This window comes from Pristis pectinata, chromosome 5 (genome assembly GCF_009764475.1).
Source record: "Pristis pectinata isolate sPriPec2 chromosome 5, sPriPec2.1.pri, whole genome shotgun sequence".
NCBI lineage: Eukaryota > Metazoa > Chordata > Chondrichthyes > Rhinopristiformes > Pristidae > Pristis > Pristis pectinata.
In genome coordinates, this window is record NC_067409.1 from 32002360 (window position 1) to 32022656 (window position 20297).

The 20297-nt window shown below is 39.4% G+C and overlaps 1 protein-coding gene across 3 annotated transcripts in view; it reads right to left on the reverse strand.

Annotated features, from left to right (window-relative positions):
* Positions 1 to 20297, reverse strand: part of armc3 (armadillo repeat containing 3) — an 81613-nt gene that overhangs the window by 36453 nt on the left and 24863 nt on the right. For 2 of the 3 annotated variants that reach the window (XM_052015991.1, XM_052015992.1), the window contains exons 6-8: positions 18901 to 19076; positions 5569 to 5763; positions 2377 to 2560 (exon numbers count right to left, since the gene is read on the reverse strand). The exons of the other annotated variant lie outside the window; for it this stretch is intronic. In XM_052015991.1, coding sequence (XP_051871951.1) covers positions 2377 to 2560; positions 5569 to 5763; positions 18901 to 19076 — 555 coding nt within the window. The remainder of the gene's footprint in view (positions 1 to 2376; positions 2561 to 5568; positions 5764 to 18900; positions 19077 to 20297) is intronic. 3 annotated transcript variants of the gene reach the window in all.

A 20297-nucleotide genomic window follows, 5' to 3' on the forward strand; every position in this document is an offset into this window, starting at 1 on the left:
GATTTTATACACCTTTAGAAGATCACCTCTTAGTCTCCTGTGCTCCAAGGCAAAAAGTCCTAGCCTTTCCAACCTCTCCCTACAACTCAGTTCCTCAAGTCCTGACAACATCCTTGTAGATCTTTTCTGTACTCTTTCCAGTTTAATAACATATTTCCTATAGCATGTCGACCAAAACTGAACACAATACTCCAAGTGTGGCCTCACCAGCGTCCTGTACATCAAGACCATGACCTCCCATGTTTTATGCTCGGTGCCCCAACTCATGAAGGCCAGCATGCCAAAAGCCTTCTTCACCATCCTGTCTACCTGTGACTCCACTCTCAGTGAACCATGTACTTGTACTCCAAGGTCCCTCTAATCAACAACACTCCCAAGGGCCCTGCCGTTCACTGTGAAAGTCCCAGCTGAATTTGACTTTCCAAAATACAACACATCGCACTTATCCCAATTAAGCTCCATTTGCCATACCTCGGCCCACTTATTCAGCTGATCATGATCCCTCTGTGATTTTTGATAACCATCTTCATTGTCCACTATACCACCTATTTTAGTGTCAGCTGCAAACTTACCAACCATGCCCAGTACATTCTTATCCAAATTATTGATATAGACGACAAACAACAATGGGCCCAGCACCGACCCCTGAGGCACACCACTAGTCACGGGCCTCCAGTCTGAGAAACAACCTTCCACCATCACCCTCTGCTTTCTACCATCAAGCCAATTGTGGATTTATGTAACAATATGTCTTCTGTTCTTTCTATCAAAGTAGATAACCTGACAGTTTTCCATATTATACTCCATCCTCTGCTCTTTTACCTACTCACTTAATCTGTTTATATCCCTTTGCACATTCTTTGCATCTCCTATTAACTTACTTCCCTGCTTATATTTATATCATTGGCAGACTTTGAATTTTCATCTAAGTTGTTGACACAAATTGTACATAGCTGAACCCTCTGCACCAATTCCTGTAGTGAACAACTTGTTATGGATTATCAGCCTGAAAATGACTTGTTTATCCCTGCCCTATTTTACATCCATTAATCAATCCTATTTCCTGATAATATATTACCCCTAGCTCCACGTGCCCTTCCACCTTTTATGCAACACCTTTTATGTGATACCTCTTTGTGACACCTTAGATTTAGAGGGATATGGGCCAATCACAGGGAAATGGGACTAGCGCAGGTAGACGTTTTGGTCAGCATGGATGAATTGGGCCGAAGAGCCTGTTTCCTTGCTGTATAACTCTATGACTCAAATGTCTTTGGTGACTACATTCACTGGCTTTCCATTATCTACCCTGCTAGTTAATTCCCCCAAAGAATTCTAATAAAGTTGCCAATTACAATTTCACGTTTATAAAACCAAGTTGATTCTACCTGTTCATGCTATGCTTTTCTAAGTACTCTATTAGGCAAGAACACTTTAAGGTGCTGGAGCTATTATCAAATCAATAATAAAAATACTTTGGTTCCTTGTAGAAATCAAAGAGATTGACTTCAGCCCTTCAGTCTCCTGGACAACATATCTTTCCTGATGTATAATGTCCAAACTAGAACACATTATTCCCATTGAAATCTAATAAGGGCTCTACACAACTGAAGCACAATTTTTTCACTATTGAATTTGAATTCCCTAGAATAAAGGCCAACATACTGTTGGAGATTTTGGGTGCTTCTCTTATTTCTGCATTAACTGCACTTCTATATACAACTTAGTGAATTGTATATAGAAACACCAAAATCCCATTGTTCCTAGGCAATTACTGCTCTTTCATCGCTAAGAAAATATCCTCAATTGCTCCAAAGCAGGAAATGGATATTTTCACATTTCCCCACACAGAACTCCCTCTTTGCCTGCTTATCTGTCTGACTATATTCCACTGCGACTTTCTCTGTGCATCTGTACTATTTACTCTGTTCTTAACATTTCAAATTAGATAGGTTAGTCCTCAGCAGAATTTGAACCAATATCCTCATGGGAGTAGGTTTAAATGAGTTTGGCAGGATGGTGAGAACCTCAGAGAGAATTTAGGAAAAGTAAAAAAAAGCAGGAAGTAGAAGATAGAAAAATAGTAAGTGAAATAAATAGGCCAAGGAAAGGACAGCAGCAAACTGAGATTTCTCATACACATTTTGGAGGTTCTAAAAATTTCTGACTAAGTTTTTATATCTTTGATACCTTTCATTCACTATTTGAACAAAATCTATCATATTATATAATATACATTAAAAAAACTTATATAATGTTAAGGCAGAGACCAATGAAATAATTTTGATCTTTACAACTTAGAAATTGCCTTCAGGAATTGTCTGTTTTAGGAAATCTATTTTAATATTTAATCTTGCAAAGGTCAGTTTGACATACTGTTATGAGCTGATCTTGCTATTGCTTTAGCTGCATGCTTCTGGGCCTCTGAATGAGTAGATGAAGTTACAAATAATAAAAACTTTTCCAGGGCTCCTGATTCACGAATATACATTACATTATCTGGCTCTTCCAGACAATTTGCCAGCACGAGCAAAGCCTCTGCATGAAGATCACTAAATTCCTAAGGAAAGAAAAGCAATGAATGCAATCACATACAATTAAATAAGAATATAAGTTGTGCAAAATTGTGAAACGTAAATTATCAAAGTTGTTTTATTTATCATTTTGCATTTTTTCTTTGGAGTCTGAAAAATAGAACATTAAATACCATTGAATCAGGCAGAGTAAACTCTAGCAAAAACAATAATCATCTGCAAATGGAAGTGAATTGGAATTGCATGACTTGATTAAATATTGTACTCACTAATTATGAAAAGTAGCCAGTGAGCTGGCATCCTCCACAGCAAATAAATATACCAGTGGGCTATATTTAAATGCTTCAATGGCATGGTACACCCAGTCATGTGACAAAAATATCTTACTTTAGTTAGATTGGCTTACATCCAGAGCCTAACATATCCAGTCCGATGTATCCAAAATCAAGTCCTTCTCTTAAAAGGATGGTACCACTGAGATTTCAGTGTTTCTATAAAAATATACAAAAGTGGCTTAAAATGGTGAAATGGTGAAAACAAAATTAAAATACTGTATTTTGCCCATTGCTCACATAAAATATATTAGGGTAAGTGCAGAGCTACCTACGTCATAGTAATAGAGCACAGAAACAGGCCCCTTGGCCCACCATGTCCATGCTGCTTGTATACCTATCTATGCTAATCCCATGTACCCGCATTAGGTCTGTAGCCTTCCCAACTGGCAAAGCCCTCCTCCATTCTGCATCTGTCCATCCATTCCACCAGTCTGGTCTGTCTCTTTGAAGCCCACAACTACACTCCTCACAGTTCAACATGCCCCCAAGTTCTGTGTCACAGATCTCTGTCACCACTGACTTTGGAGGACTTAACTTCTGGGTGTATTGCTTGTTGAAGAGCTTGAGGAAGGAGCTTCTTTATTATATCCGTATACTCACTTATTGTACAAATGTATATATACTGATACAATGCAAGTGCCTCCTTTTAAGGTGATACCAGTAAAGTTTCCAGGATTTAAATGGTTTGCATTAGTTTATTACTGTCACATGTACCGAGATACTTTTGTTTTGCATGCCATCCAGACAAATCATGCCATACATAATTACATTGAGGGAGTAAAAAGAATTTTGATTTAATGAATGAATGGGTCTGCTGAAGCCAACTCACAGAGCGTCACCATGCTCTGGTGCCAAAAGATTAACCCTCTCAAACCGATCTTTTAATATAAAAGCTAACTAAAATAATAATCAAATCAAAACAATATTGTCAATGGAAATAAAACATAAGCTTTGCATGGTTGTAAAATGGATCGATGCAAGTCCAGGCAATCTTAACAAGGCTCCCCTCACAGAGGAAAAAATGTGCTATGCAATTGCACTTAGTGTAAAGAGTTTGGGGAAGAACTAAAGATAGAACAGTAACTATGTATCATTGAACTAATTGAGTTTTTTGTTTGGGATGCTGCAATTGTTTACATTATGAAGACAGGTGGCATGAATAGGATAGCAAGATTAAAATCAACAAGAAGCAAAGCTGTTAATCCTTGTTTCTGATGATTTGTTTACTTAGCTAGGAAGATACATCTTCACAACCCCTAACATGTCACCTGGTTACCAGCAGAAAAAGTTCGACAAAGGTTCAAAAGAGTGCTTGATCATAAACACTTATCTCTGGCTGCTCCATTACAACAGATTTCCATTTGGGACAATATCAAGTACATGCACATTCCAGAAGACCAGGCTTCCTAAATGATATCGCACTGTTTTCAAGGTTAGAGGAGGAACATATCTGCTCTTGGATAATGGAAACAGCCTCTCTAAATGCTGAGTGGTCATAGAGTTACACAGCATGGAAACAAGCCCTTCAGACCAACTCATCCGTGCCGACCAAGTTGTCTACCTGAGTTAGTTCCTATTGCCTTCATTTTACCCATATCCCTCTAAACATTTCTTATCCATGTACTTGTCCAAATGTCTTTTAAACTTTGTAATTGTAGGCTAAATTTAATTGGATAATAGAAACAACCTCTCTAGTGTTAGCCTTTTTACACAGCTACATGTGTAGCTACTAAATCATGAGTGTTATCTTTCATTGACATTTAAGTACATTGACCAATAAATTATGATAGACAAATGGGTGACTCTTAGGGAGAACAAGTGCTATCACTTCTTTCCTTTGCTCCTCTCTTTAGCCTTAGCTCCTGAAGACACTGACAGCACAATTATGACAGCAGTCCTGGGACTAGAGAGGTTGGTGCAAAATGCTATTGAGGTCCATGAGGTGAGATGCCATTGCTACGCTCTCTAGAGATGGACATATGGTTTGATGTTATCTGTTAGATCCTTCACATTCTGGTCAAAGTTTGTTTTCCAATGCACAGCAGCAGAGGGAAGAGAGGTGAAGAGAGAGCAAGAGGAGGGCAGATGGCAATAAAGGAAGGTGATGCCAGGACTTTGCTAAGGATCTTGAGGCTCCCACTCCATTTGCCCAGGGAATTAAAGGAGGGCAGCAATACATAGCAACCAATTGGATCTGGAACAATAAGCATCATGTTACCATCATGTCATACTAATTTCTGACAGCAACCATCTTTACCAAGTGGAAGTCTCACCATTTCACCTTGCCATTTAACAGCATTACCAATTCCAATTCCTCTGACCAGTAATATTCTGGGAACATTAACCGGTAAAATATCTGAACCATGCATGTAAATACTGCGGCTGCAAGAAAACATTTCAGGCAATCAACTCCTTATTTCACAAAAAGCCATTTCGTAAGAGTGTTGAGAAAGATTCTCTACAGCTGCAAAGAATGCTCTCATTTGACTCTACAAGTTCAAATTCAATGGCATTGAAGACCACTCTTTCTCATTCAGAACATTTGGTCATTTTGGTAATGACAATCAGATGATATCACAATTTTTCAATCAAGAAATTAAACTACTTTCATGACTGCATCATATGGTTTACAGTTGGATCAAATATTACATATTTATCTAAAACACAACTTACAAAAGGTTACTGCATAGATTTATTACCGGATTGTCAAGAACTCGTAGTAGGTTTTCGTGGCCTTCATTCTGAAACAGTGCCGTTCTGCTGTCTGTATCATTGGACATGGTTATTAGGGTCTGCAATGCCAAGTGCTGAATGACAGGATATTCAGAGTTCAATAGTCCCAACAGAGGAATAATTCCAGTCATTTCAGTAAATGCAGAACGAGGCAAAACATCCTAAAATATATGGCCAAGTGTTAAATATTCTCACATTTTTAATTTATGATTGGATAAAAGTCTGCCAAAAAAACACTAACTTTCTTTCCAGTTAGTTAATTAAACTGCTAAAATAGAATCTAAAATTGTTTACGTGTATCATTCAACTGTTAAATGTTAAACAAAACTCCATAACACTAATAGTTAATCTTTACGATACTGCAGTGTTATTCAATACCATACTACTTTATGGATTAGTAAACCTGGAATAATTATCTGGAAGTCTGAATTTAATTCCTCAATGGTAACTTCAATATAAATAAACATGGAATAAAGATTACAACTATTCTCCATGACCATGAAACTGGTGGATGAGTTTCTTCAGAGCTTGAAAAACTGTGGGGAGGGAGTTAGGGGAAAATTTCAGGACAGTCCATTAATGATCTGACTAATCATAAATATATTTAAAAAGGTTCTTCACTACTGCATATGACTCCAGACCTCATAGGAATATGTTTTTGATTCTTAACTGATCTTGAAATGGACTAGCTAGGGTCTCAGTTGCCCTAAACTACCATAGGAAATAACAGTCAAAAATAATCAGACAGTCCAGCATCAACCTGCGCACTGGATTTAGACATGACCAATGCAGAATATCCCAGCTAAAATTGTGAAGATATGGTAAATCGAAGAGTAGAGGCAAGGCTACAGAGAAAGCAGTTTAAAAAGGAGAAATGATAGACTGTGACTGGAAGAGTTAGATGGTACAAATTTAACAGGAAATCAGTAGATAAGGCAAGAGGTTACAAATATAATAAAAGGACAACACTAAATGCTCTATGTCTAAATTCATGTTGCATTCAGTACAAAATATTGGAACTGAGAGTATAAATACAAGTAAGTATGATTTGATCACCATTACAGAGACAAAGTTGCAGGCTGGCAATAGATTGAGACCTGAATATTGAAGGGTGCATGACATTTAGGAACGATAAGAAGCCAGAAAAGTGTAGAGTGCCTCTGTTAGTTCATGATGGTTTTAACACAATGGAGAGGGGCATTAAGTTTAGGAAACTGAGATATTAATTAATAAAGTAAAGAAGCTACTTGTAGGAGTGTTGTATATACCTCCTAACAGCAACCACTTGGTTGGGAACAGCAATCACTTGGTTATAAAGGAAGAAATAATGGGAGCTTGTCAAAAAAGTATAACAATAATCATGGTGGATTTTAATCTATTACAAACTGGAAAAATTAGATGGACAAAGGTAGCCTAGATGAAGAGTTCAGGATAGCTTCTTAGAACAGCACATTTTGGAACCAACCAGAAAGCAGGCTATCCCAGACAGGATTAATTAACTACATAAGACCATAAGATATAGGAGCAGAATTAGGCCATTCAGCCCATTGAGACTGCTCCGCCATTCAAACATGACTGATTTTTTTTTATTTCAACCCCATTCCCCTGCCTTCTCCCCATAATCCTTAACTCCCCTACCAATCAAGAACCTATCAATCTCTGCCTTAAATACACCAAATGACTTGGCTTCCACAGCTTTCTGTGGCAATATTATTGTGAAGGAGGTCCTAGCAATCATAATATAAATGAATTTTGCAATCAATGAGAAGGAGAAGAGCCTCTAGACTAGCACTTTAAACTTAAATAAGGGCAATTATGAGAGCACGAAAGCAAAACTAGTTAAGCTGAACTGGCGAATTAGATGAAGGATTGGTCAATCAAGATGCACTATCCAACATTTATGGGGATCTTTCAGAATACACTGAATAGATACAGTGGCATGCAAAAGTTTGGGCACCCCTGGTCAAAATTCCTGTTACTGTGAATAGCTAAGCGAGTAAAAGATGACCTGATTTCCAAAAGGCATAAAGTTAAAGATGACATTGTTCTTTAATATTTTAAGCCAGATTACTTTTTTATTTCCATCTTTTACAGTTACAAAATAACAAAAAAGGAAAAGGGCCCAAAGTAAAAGTTTGGGCACCCTGCATAGTCAGTACTTAGTAACACCCCCTTTATTAAGTATCACAGCTTGTAAATGCTTTCTGTAGCCAGCTAAGAGTCTTTGAATTCTTGTTTGGGGGATTTTCGCCCATTCTTCCTTGCAAAAGGCTTCTAGTTCTGTGAGATTCTTGGGCTGTCTTGCATGCACTGCTCTTTTGACGTCTATCCACAGATTTTTGATGTCTGCACCCTTTTTTCTCCAAACTTTCCTGCGTCCTCACCACAAAATTCAGCGTCAGAAGTTTGCAAAGGAACATCTAAACAAGCCTGATGCATTTTGGAAACAAATCCTATGGACTGATGAAGGTAAAATAGAACTTTTTGGCTGCAATGAGCAAAGGTATGTTTGGAGAAAAAAGGGTGCAGAATTTCATGAAAAGAACACCTCTCCAACTGTTAAGCACGGGGGTGGATCGATCATGCTTTGAGCTTGTGTTGCAGCCAGTGGCACAGGGAACATTTCACTGGTAGAGGGAAGAATGAATTAAATTAAATACTAGCAAATTCTGGAAGCAAACATCACACTGTCTGTAAAACAGCTGAAGATGAAAAGAGGATGGTTTCTACAACAGGATAACGATGATACACCTCAAAATCCACAATGGACTACCTCAAGAGGCACAAGCTGAAGGTTTTGCCATGGCCCTCACAGTCCCCTGACCTAAACATCATCGAAAATCTGTGGATAGACGTCAAAAGAGCAGTACATGCAAGACGGCCCAAGAATCTCACAGAACTAGAAGCCTTTTGCAAGGAAGAATGGGTGAAAATCCCCCAAACAAGAATTCAAAGACTCTTAGCTGGCTACAGAAAGCGTTTACAAGCTGTGATACTTGCCAAAGGGGGTGCTACTAAGTACTGACCATGCAGGGTGCCCAAACTTTTGCTTCGGGCCCTTTTCCTTTTTTGTTATTTTGAAACTGTAAAATATGGAAATAAAAAAGTAATCTTGCTTAAAATATTAAAGAAATATGTCATCTTTAACTTTATGCCTTTTGGAAATCAGGTCATCTTTTATTCGCTTACCTATTCACAGTAACAGAAATTTTGACCAGGGGTGCCCAAACTTTTGCATGCCACTGTATATTCCAACAAGAAAGAAAATTTCCAAGAGGGAGGACCCACCATCTATGGTTAAGTAAAAAGGTTAAAGATAGCATCAAACTTAAAGAAAAAGCATATAATTGCACAAAGATAGGTAGCTGGTCAGAGTAAAAAAGAACAAAGAATGACTAAAAGATTCATAATGAAGGAAAAATTTGAGTACAAGACAAAACTAGCGAAGTGCAAAATATTGATAAGATTTTCTATAGTTAGTTTAAGAGAGTTAACAAACTAAGCATTTGACCTATAGAAAGAGAGTCAGAAGAATTAATAATTTTCAAGGAGTCAGCAGATGAATTAAAAAAAAATTTGCTCTGGTCTTCACCATGGTGAAAGGGAGGAAGAAACTCAGGAAAATTACAATCACCAAGGCAATTAGTGGTATTTAGCAAAGTGTTGGAGTTGTGAGTTGACAAGTTCCCAAGTCTCGATGTCCAAGGGTTTTCAAAGAAGTTTCTACTAAATTACTTAATGTATCAGTTTTAATTTTCCAGAATTCCATTACATTAGGAAATAGCAAATGGAGAGACACAAAGAGCAGGAAACTACAGCTAGCTAGCTTAACAAACGTCCGGAGGAAAACGATGGAACCTACTATTCCAGATGAAAATCAGAAGAAATACAGATGCTGGAAATCTGAAACAAAAACGTTAAACCTGTTTCTCTTTCTATGGATGTTGCCTGATCCGCTGAATGCTTTCAGCATTTTCTGTTTTTAGTACTATTAAAGACTCAGCAGGGAATATAGGCAAAATCAATATGGTTCTGTAAAGTCTGTTCAATTTGTTGAGTTCCCATTTGGGTTCTTCAAAGAAATAACATGAATACCTCTTGTCTGTATTTACCATGAAGAAGGACTTGGAAGCAAGGGAATTCAGGGAAGAGAACATGATGTCCTCAAACATAATGATATTACAAAAGAGGTATTGGCAGTCTTGAGCCACATGAAGGTGGATAAATCCCCAAGGCCTGACCAAATGTATACTATGATGTTGTAGGAAGTAAGGCAAGAAATTGTTGGGGCCCAGGCAGAGATTTTTGTACCTTCCTTATCTATGGGTGAGGTACCAGAAGACTGGAGGGTGGCTAATGTTGTGCCTTTATTCTGAGAGACAGGATCTATCTGCATTTGGAAAGGCAAGGACTGATTAGGGAAAGTCAACATGGCTTTGTATGTGGGAAATTATGTCTCACAAATTTAAATGAGTTTTTTGAAGAGGTGACCAAGAGGATAGGCAAGGGCAGGGCATTAGACATTGTCTGCATGGACTTTAGCAATGCTTTTGACAAGGTCCTGCATGGTAGGCTGGTCCAGAAGGTAAAATCACATGGAAGCCAGGGTGAGCCCGCCAAATGGATACAAAATTGCTTTAGTAGAAGGAGACAGAGGGTGATAGTGGAGGGTTGGTGCTGAGTCCACTGTTGTTTCTCAAATACATTAATGATTTAGATGAGAAAGCAGGTAACATGATTAGAAGTTTGCCGATGACACCAAAATTGGTGGTGTGGTGGACAATGAAGAAGGTCGTCTGAGGTTACAACAGGATCTAGATCAACTGAGAAAGTAGGCCAAAAAATGATAGATGGAATTCAACTCAGGCAAGTGTGAGGTGATGCACTTTGGGAAGGTAATCCAGGGTAGAACATTTACAGTGAATGGCAGAGCCCTGGGGAGTGTTATAGAACAGAGAGACCTAGGTGGGTACAACTACATAGTTCCCTGAATTTGGCAACACAGGTAGACAAGGTGGTGAAGAAGGCATATGGCATTCTTGCATTTAATGGACAGGATATTGAGTAGAAGAGTTGGGACATCATATTACAGCTATAGAAGGCATTGGTGAGACCGTACCTGGAATATTGTGTGCAGTTCTGGTCGCCATACTATGGGAAGGATGTGATTAAGCTATAGAGGGTGCAGAGAAAATTCACAAGGATGTTGCCAGGACTGGAGGGCATGAGTTATAAGGAGAGACTGGATTGGCTGGTACTACTTTCCCTGGAGCAAATGAGGCTAAGGGGTGACCTTAAAGAAGTTTCTAAAATCATGAGGGGGGCATAGATAGGGTAGATATGTCTATCTGTCTTTTCCTCAGAGTGGGGGTCTAGAACTAGACAGTATAGGTTTTAGGTGAGAGGAAGAAGATTTAAAGGGAACCTGAGAGGCAAGTTTTTCACAAGCAAATTGTGAAGAGGATAAAGAGCTATAGATGGATTAAGTGGGTTGGCAAAGATCTTGCAAATGGAGTATAATATGGTAAAACATGAAATCGTTGATCTTAATCAAGAAATTTTAAAAATGGAGCTGAATTGCAGGCTGATTTAGGTGTCCTTGTCCATGATTTCCAGAAGTCTAGAATATAGATACTGCAAGTAATTAGAAAAACTAACAGAATGTTCTTTTTATTGCAAGGGAAATTGAATGCAAAAGTATTAAGGTTATGTTTCATATATATAGGGCATTGGTGTATACAGTCCTCTTATTTAAGGATGCAAATGCATTGAAAATATTTGAGAGAAGATATACTGAGTCCTCCAATGGGAATGTTGTATTATAAGGAAAGGTTGGACAGGCCAGGCTTATATCAGCTGAAGCAGAGAAGAGAGTCAACTTGATTGAAATATGCAAGATCCAGAGGGATCTTGCAGGGGGAGGAGAACCAGAGTGTCAGAACAGATAGTGAGGTGGAGGAGGATAAAGGTCATGCGAGGACTGCATATATAGACAGAAATCAAAGGTTTGTATGTGATAGAAATGTTCTCAGGTGCATCTATTTGTAGGTGAGGCAGATGAGTTTAGGGTGTGGATCGGCACATAGGATTACAACATTATTGCTATTAGTGAGACTTGGATGCAGGAGGGGCAGGACTGGCAGCTTAATGTTCCGGGGTTCCATTGTTTCAGACGTGATAGAGAGGGAGGGATGAAAGGGGGAGGAGTCGCATTACTAGTCAGGGAAAGTATCACAACTGTGCGTAGACAGGACGGCCCGGAGGACTTATCTACAGAGGCCATATGGATGGAGCTGAGGAACGGGAAGGGTATGACCACACTAATAGGGCTGTTTTATAGACTGCCCAAAAGTCAGAGAGAATTGGAGGAGCAAATCTGTAGAGAGATAGCAGACCAATGTAAGAAACAGGAAGTTGTAATAGTAGGGGATTTTAACTTTCCACATATTGACTGGGATTCCCACACTGTGAAAGGGTTGGATGGCTTGGAATTTGTCAAATGTGTTCAGGAAAGTTTTCTAAATCAATATATAGAGGTACCAACGAGAGAGAATGCAATACTTGATCTCCTATTAGGGAACCAGACAGGTCAGGTGATAGAAGTATGTGTAGGTGAACGTTTTGGGTCCAGTGACCATAATGTCATTAGTTTCAAGTTAATTATGGATAAGGATAGGTCTGGTCCTCGAGTTGAGGTTCTAAATTGGAGAAAGACCAATTTTGTGGAAATGAGAAAGGATCTAGGAAGAGTGGATTGGGATAAGTTGTTTTCTGCAAGGATGTGTTCAGTAAGTGGGAGACCTTCAAAGGCGAAATTTTGAGAGTGCAGAGTTTGTATGTTCCTGCCAGGATTGAAGGCAAAGTTAACAGGCAGAGGGAACCTTGGTTTTCAAGGGATATTGGTGATCTGCTCAAGAAAAAGAGAGAGATGTATAGCAGGTATAGGCAACTAGGAACAAATGAGGTACTTGAAGAGGATAGAAAATGTAAGAAAATACTAAAGAAGGAAATCAGGAAGGCAAAAAGACATGAGGTTGGTTTGGCAGATAATGTGAAGGTAAACCCAAAGGGTTTCTACAAGTATATTAAAAGGATAGTAAGGGGCAAAATTGGTCCCCTAGAAGATCAGAGTGGTCGTCTATGTGTGGAGCCTCAGGAGATTGGGGAGAGCTTAAACAGTTTTTTTGCATCAGTATTTGCTCAGGAAACTGGCATAGTGTATATGGAAGGAAGGGAAACAAGCAGTAGTGTCATGGAACACATAGAGATTAAAGAGGAGGAGGTGCTTGCTGCCTTACAGCAAATAAAGGTAGATAAATCACCTGGGCCTGACAAGATATTTCCTCAGATCTTGAGAGAAACTAGTGTAGAAATTGCAGGAGCCCTGGCAGATATCTTTAAAATGTCCTTAGCCACGGGTGTGGTGCCGGAGGACTGGAGGGTAGCTCATGTTGTTCCGTTGTTTTAAAAAGGCTCTAAAAGTAAACCAGGTAATTACAGGCCTGTGAGCCTGACATCAGTAGTAGGTAAATTATTGGAAGGTATTCTGAGAGATCGGATATACAAGTATTTGGACAACTAAGGGCTGATTAAGGATAGTCAGCATGGCTTTGTGCGTGGTAGATCGTGTTTAACGAATCTTGTAGAGTTTTTCGAGGAGGTTACCAAGAAAGCAGATGAAGGAAAGGCTGTGGATGTTGTCTACATGGACTTTAATAAGGCCTTTGACAAGGTCCCACATGGGAGGTTAGTTCAGAAGGTTCAGACACTAGGTATCCATGGAGAGGTTGTAAACTGGATTCGAAACTGGCTCTGTGGGAGAAGACAGAGAGTGGTAGTGGATGATTGTTTCTCAGACTGGAGGCCTGTGACTAGTGATGTGCCTCAGGGATCTGTGCTGGGACCATTGTTGTTTGTTGTCTATATCAATGACCTAGATGATAATGTGGGTAAATTGGATCAGCAAGTTTGCTGATGACACTAAGATTGGAGGCGTTGTGGACAGCAAGGAAGGCTTTCAAAGCTTGCAGAGGGATCTGGACCAAATGAAAAAATGGGCCAGAAAACGGCAGATGGAATTTAATGCAGACAAGTGTGAGGTGTTTCATTTTGGAAGGACAAATCAAGGTAGGACATACACAGTAAATGGTAGGGCACTGAGGAGTGCGGAGGAACAAAGGGATCTGGGAGTTCAGATACATAATTCCCTGAAAGTGGCATCACAGGTAGACATGGTTGTAAAGAAGGCTTTTGGCATCCTTGCATTCATAAATCAAAGTATTGAGTATATGAGTTGGGATGTTATGGTGAGGTTGTATAAGACATTGGTGAGGCCAAATTTGGAGTATTGTGTGCAGTTCTGGTCACCTAACTATAGGAAGGATATCAGTAAGATTGAAAGAGTGCAGAGAAGATTTACTAGAATGCTGCCGGGTCTTCAGAAGTTGAGTTACAGGGAAAGATTGAACAGGTTAGGACTTCATTCCTTGGAGCATAGAAGAATGAGGGGAGATTTGATAGAGGTTTACAAAATTATGAGGGGTATAGACAGGGTAAATATAAGTAGGCTCTTTCCACCTAGATTAGGAGAGATAAGTATGAGAGTACATGGCTTTAGGGTGAAAGGGGAAAGGTTTAGTGGGAAACATTAGGGGGAACTTCTTCACTCAGAGAGTGGTGGGAGTGTGGAACGAGCTGCCATCTGACATGGTAAATGCCAGCTCACTCTTAGTTTTAAGAATAAATTGGATAGATACAAGGATGGGAGAGGTCTGGAGGGTTATGGACTGGGTGAGGGTCAATGGGACTAGCAGAATAAAGTTTCGACACAGACTAGAAGGGCTGAATGGCCTGTTTTCTGTGCTGTAGTGTTCTATGGTTCTATGGATCTTGAAGGGTGGATAAGGAGAGGTTATTTCCTCTTTAGAAGAATCTGGTACTACAGTCATGTTTAAAATTGAGGGGTTACCACTTAAGACAGAGATGAGACAAAATTTTCTCACAGAGGATGGTGAGTCTTTGGAACTCAAAGGATCATGGAAGTAGAGTCACTTGAGTATTTTTAAGGCCGAGATAGACACTTGGTGAGCAAGAGGTTCAAGGTTACTTGGGGTAGGTGGGAACATGAAGTTGAGGTTACTATCAGATCAACCTTGAACTTACTAAATGGCAGAGCAAACTCAAGGGGCCAAGTGGCCTATTTGTTCTCTTAATTCTTATCTTCATATGTTCACATGGCATTTGTCAAGTGACCAGTAAAGCACTTTAATCAATGTTCTTTGTCCTTTGTAATCTCTTACCTTCTGTCCTTCTGGACTGTCACTTCTTGCTAGTATCCGTATTATCAAGTTCCCCACCCCTGCCTTTTCCATTTTAGCCTCCTCCTATGGTCCACCATAACATACAAAACAGTGTTCATCCTATTAAAATGGGCCCCAAAATCATTGTTGAAAACGTGCTCTAAAACCAGCTGCATTTCTAGCCACGCTGTTCCAGCATAGCTGATAAACAGGTTGAATTCCAGAGATGAGGGGGTGAATAACTGTCCTTATTATCAAGGCAATATTTTAATGTGTGTAGCATTGAGAGTTAATGGTAATAATGAATGTAAAAAATTTCCACTGGCTGCAGTCATACCTAGCACAAAAGAACAAAATTATGACTGTTGGAGGCATTTCATTATTGTCCAAAACAGCATTACAAGCCCCACTCAGGGCAGTTTCCCAAGTTCAACCATTGCAATTGATTCCTCAATGATCACCTCTTCATCATGAATGTCAGAAGTGGGAAAGTGTGTCCATGATCACACAGATTTCAGTTCCACCTCCAGTTCCTCAGAAAATGAAGTTGTCAGCAAGATCAAAACAACATTCAAGTGTAAACTGAAAAATAGCAAGTAACATCCATACTACACAAAGGCCAGACATATTTGAGACAGGCACTGATTATCCTCAACAAAAGATAACCCACTTTTGACAACCAATAGCATAGTCATTAGCAATTGACATTAAAGCTCTGGGGACCTTGATTGACCAGAAACTTAACTGGGCCAACAGCAGACTAAAGGCTGAGTGTTCTATGCTATGTGACTCACCCACTTCCTGAATCTGCAGATCCTTTCTACCATCTCCAAGGCATGAGACTAAAAATAAGAATGTGATAGACGCTCTCCAATTGCTTAGATAAATGCAGTTCCAGTAATCCTCAAGAATCCCAACATCCAGTGCAAAGCAGTCATCAATTTATACAAATATTCCTTTTACAGCTGCCTTGGCACAGCAAGGCCACACCATGTACCATCTACAAGATAAACTATAGCAACTCACCAAGTGTTTTCAATACACATCACAAAACCCATAACATATACAACCTAGATCAAGAATAACACGCACATGGGAAGATGAACACCTGCAAATTATCCACCACCCTAACCTGGAAACACACTACCATCTTTTTGATAGGACAAGATTTTATATTTGCACAGTTGCAGAGGAGTCAAATGAGATATTTGATGTCAGGCTACAGAAGGCGGCTGCTGAGAATATATAAATCAAGTGGAAAGCTTGCCAAAAAGCAAGTGCACAATTTCAAGGAGTATGGAGGAGTTCAGCACCAGAACTTGCCACAAAGCTGAGAACCAGCAATGAGCTACAGTAAGATAATGTTTAAATGCCATTTTAAAGTTACTATTTTAAAGTTCTTAAGGAATGCCTATTATGAGAAATTAAATATATTCCTAATTTTGAGACCTAGCCATGATTTTGATTTAACACCGAGAAAGCACCATTCAATGTGCACGTCTGGTCAAGTTTAATAACTACCAGGTGTAGGTTAGCTAAAGCTTTTGGTTTATTTGCCATAATGGTGCACCTCTTGATATGTTTGTCAATTTGCACGACAACTTCACAGCCACCATTTACAGGCTCTGTCCTGGAATGCATCAGCAGTTATCTGCCATGAATAAAATTTCAAGAATTATTTTTTTTGTAAAACATGCTTGATTTGACATCCAATGAAATTTATCAAATTAAAAGGATGCATTTAACAGTTCCTCATTTTTATAATTAGTTGGCTCTTTTTGTTCCATGTTATTTCAGTAGCATTTGCTGATGAAATTTGAAAATTTCAGGCAGGAAATCAGAATAAAACTTTTGATCTTGATGCTCTCCAGAATGCTTCATTCAGATAATATCATACTTCAAGTGAAAGCAGAGGATAGTATTGGAAAGAAATAACCTGCCACACAATGATGAACTTGAGATTATTGACTAGAAACTACTCTTCTTTATAGAAAAAGTATCCATAATCTGCATAAAAATAAGATTGTTGCATTTTTAAGCACATTTGAGTACTTATTAGAAAATGATTAGTAGATGTCTTTCTTATAAATCCATAACATTTCATAAATTAGTAGAGTTCTGATTGGCTTTATTTGAGGCTATGTTCACAAGATCACAAGACAAGGGAGCAGAAGCAGGCCATTCGGCCCATCGAGTCTGCACCAAGGAAAAGGGAAAAAGAAATGGGGTGGGAAAAAAAGAAAAAAGAAGAAAAAAAACTATTCTAATCCCATTTTCCAGCCTTATCCCCATATCCCTTGATACCCTGACTATTTAGATATCTGTCTATCTCCTCCTTGAACACCCCCACTGATCTGGCCTCCACTGCTGTGCGTGGCAAGGAGTTCTACAATTTCACCACCCTCTGGGTAAAGAAATTTCTCCTCATCTCTGTCTTGAAACTGTACCCTCTAATTCTAAGATTGTGCCCTCTGGTCCTGGACTCGCCCACCAAGGGAAACAGCCTAGCCACATCTACTCTATCCTTACCTGTCAACATTTTAAATGTCGCTACGAGATCCCCTCTCATCCTTCTGTACTCCAGTGAGTACAGTCCAAGAGCCGACAAACGCTCATCATACTTAAGCCCTTTCATTCCCGGAATCATTCTCGTAAATCTCCTCTGAACCCTCTCCAACGTCAGCACATCCTTCCTAAGATGTGGGGCCCAAAACTGCGCACAGTATTCCAAATGAGGCCTCACTAGTGCCCCGTAGAGCTTCGTCAACACTTCCTTACTTTTATACACTATACCTCTCGAGATGAATGCCAACATAGCATTCGCTTTCTTAACCACCGATCCAACCTGGTGGTTAACTTTTAAGGTATCTTGTACGAGTACCCCCAAGTCCCTTTGTACTATCGTACTATCAATCTTCTCTCCTTCTAGATAATAATCTACCCGCTTATTTCTGCTTCCAAAGTGTACAACTGCACATTTCTCAACATTGAATCTCATCTGCCATTTCCTTGCCCATTCTCCTAAACTGTCTAGGTCCCTCTGCATCCTTTCTATTTCCTCTATGCTCCCTACTCCTCCACTTATCTTGGTGTCATCCGCAAACTTAGCCACACAACCATTTATTCCATCATCCAAATCATTGATGTACAAGGTAAAAAGGAGCGGCCCCAACACCGACCCCTGCGGCACACCACTAGTAACCGGTAACCAACCAGAACGAGATCCTTTTATTTCCACCCTTTGCTTCCTGCCAACCAGCCAATGCTCCACCCATTTTGCTACCCTACCCATAATTCCATGATCTCTCATCTTATTAATCAGTCTCTTGTGAGGCACCTTATCGAAGGCCTTTTGAAAGTCTAAATACACAACGTCTACCGCCTCTCCCTTATCCACCCTACCTGTGATTTCTTCAAAAAACTCCAATAGGTTGGTCAGACAGGACCTCCCCTTCACAAAACCATGTTGACTAGGTCCAATCTTGCCTTGCGCCTCTAGGTATTCGGTAACCTCCTCCTTGAGGATAGATTCCAATAATTTTCCCACCACTGACGTCAGACTAATAGGTCTGTGATTGCCTTTGTGCTGCCTCCCACCTTTCTTATACAATGGAACTACATTCGCTACCCTCCAGTCCTCCGGAACCATGCCAGAATCTATCGATTCCTGAAAAATAATCGCCAATGCCTCCGCTATCTCTACAGCCACCTCCTTCAGAACCCGGGGATGCACCTCATCCGGTCCGGGAGACTTATTAAGCCCCTTTAGTTTTCCTAGCACCTTCTCCCTATTAATCTCAACTGAACTCAGTTCCAATTCGTGTTTAAATGTTGTTTAAATTCCAATGTTGTTTAAATAATGAGAACACCTACCTTTGTGATAGTTACATTTTCAAGATGGCTTCATATGTTGACTATATTTGTTGAATTAAGAGAATCAGTAATGCAGCATTAAGTCTCAGAAAATAGTTCAATTATAAATAGAAAAACAGAAAATACCTTAATTAAATTTGAAATGCACTCAATGGAGTTCTTCTGAACATCAGGATCAGGGCTTGAAAGGAGACTAATGAGTGGTTCCAATGCACCTTTCTCATAAATTTCTATTTTACTGGTGAAATCGATAGACATGGAAGCTAGGCACAATGTAGCAAGCTCCTGAACAACAACATCTTCTGTGGTGAAGGGAAAAAAACAAAGCTCTCATAGTCTCTCTCTCCTCCTTTGTCTGCCATAATTCAAAGTGTCACAATTTGTAACAGATACAAAACAGAGAAAGAACTGAAAAGAATACAGATCTCACTCACATGATGGCTTCTGCCAAAAATTAAAAGCAGTTAAAATTTCCTTCCGTTTGACTTCAAGATTTTCAAAGGAAGTAAAATTATCTGCATTGGCTTTTAGGTCACCTTTTCACAAAGCAGTGACTGTGGGGGGGGGGGGGGGGGGGGGGTGGGGGGGTGGGGGAGAGAAAATCACACCCATGATCCAGACCCAGATAACCTGTGAATATTGGCAAGGGCATTGTTACAAGTTGATTTTTTTTTACTCAAAATGAGTTATGTCAGCATTGGAGGGAGATAAGTTTCCATACAGGAACAAACCATCAGCATTTGACTCTTCAACATCTAGTACAGATATTTCAAGAGAAATATTAAAATACAAGGGGCTGAATTTTGAGAAAAGGTTCAACTCGTGGTTACCAAATAGGGAGGGGAGAAAACATGCAGAGATTTAAATACAGGTGACCCCCCCCTCCATGTTATGGGGGGGGGGGTGCTTGGGAAGAGGTTGTGTTCTCTGCCAAATGGTCTGTATTGCGATTTTCCGTAACACAAAACTGCATAAATTGCACATGCATCATGAAACATGAGTTGTAAAAAGAAATTTGTGTTTATTTATTTACTGTTTTTTACACATAAATCCCGTGAGAGTGAATTTTATTCTGTATCTCAAATCTCTGGGAGGTAATTTGTGAATTCTGTAAGGGCAAATTTCCATTTCCCAAACAGCCATAACACGGTGATCGCCTGTACAGATATGACTTCTAAATTGAAAGACTTGAGGGAGTTGGAGCCAATATAAGTCAGCAATGGTAGGAATCTGGGAGGGTGAGTGTTTTTGTTTGGGGGGATGTTGTGGCATGGCAATAGATAGCCCATGGTACAGAATATTAAGAGTATTAATATCAAAGCTTAGGACCATAGGAATGATAAATTTATTTTATTGTTTGTGATCCTGCTCCTGAAAAGCCAAGGTTTTAAACTTTGTCCTTGATTCCATCAGAGGAAATGGTTAATTTTTATCTACATGTCAAATCCTTTCAAAAATGCAGGGGCAAAAATGGAATAAAGTACTCCCAACAATTATCTAAAGAAATACTAAAATTTACATTT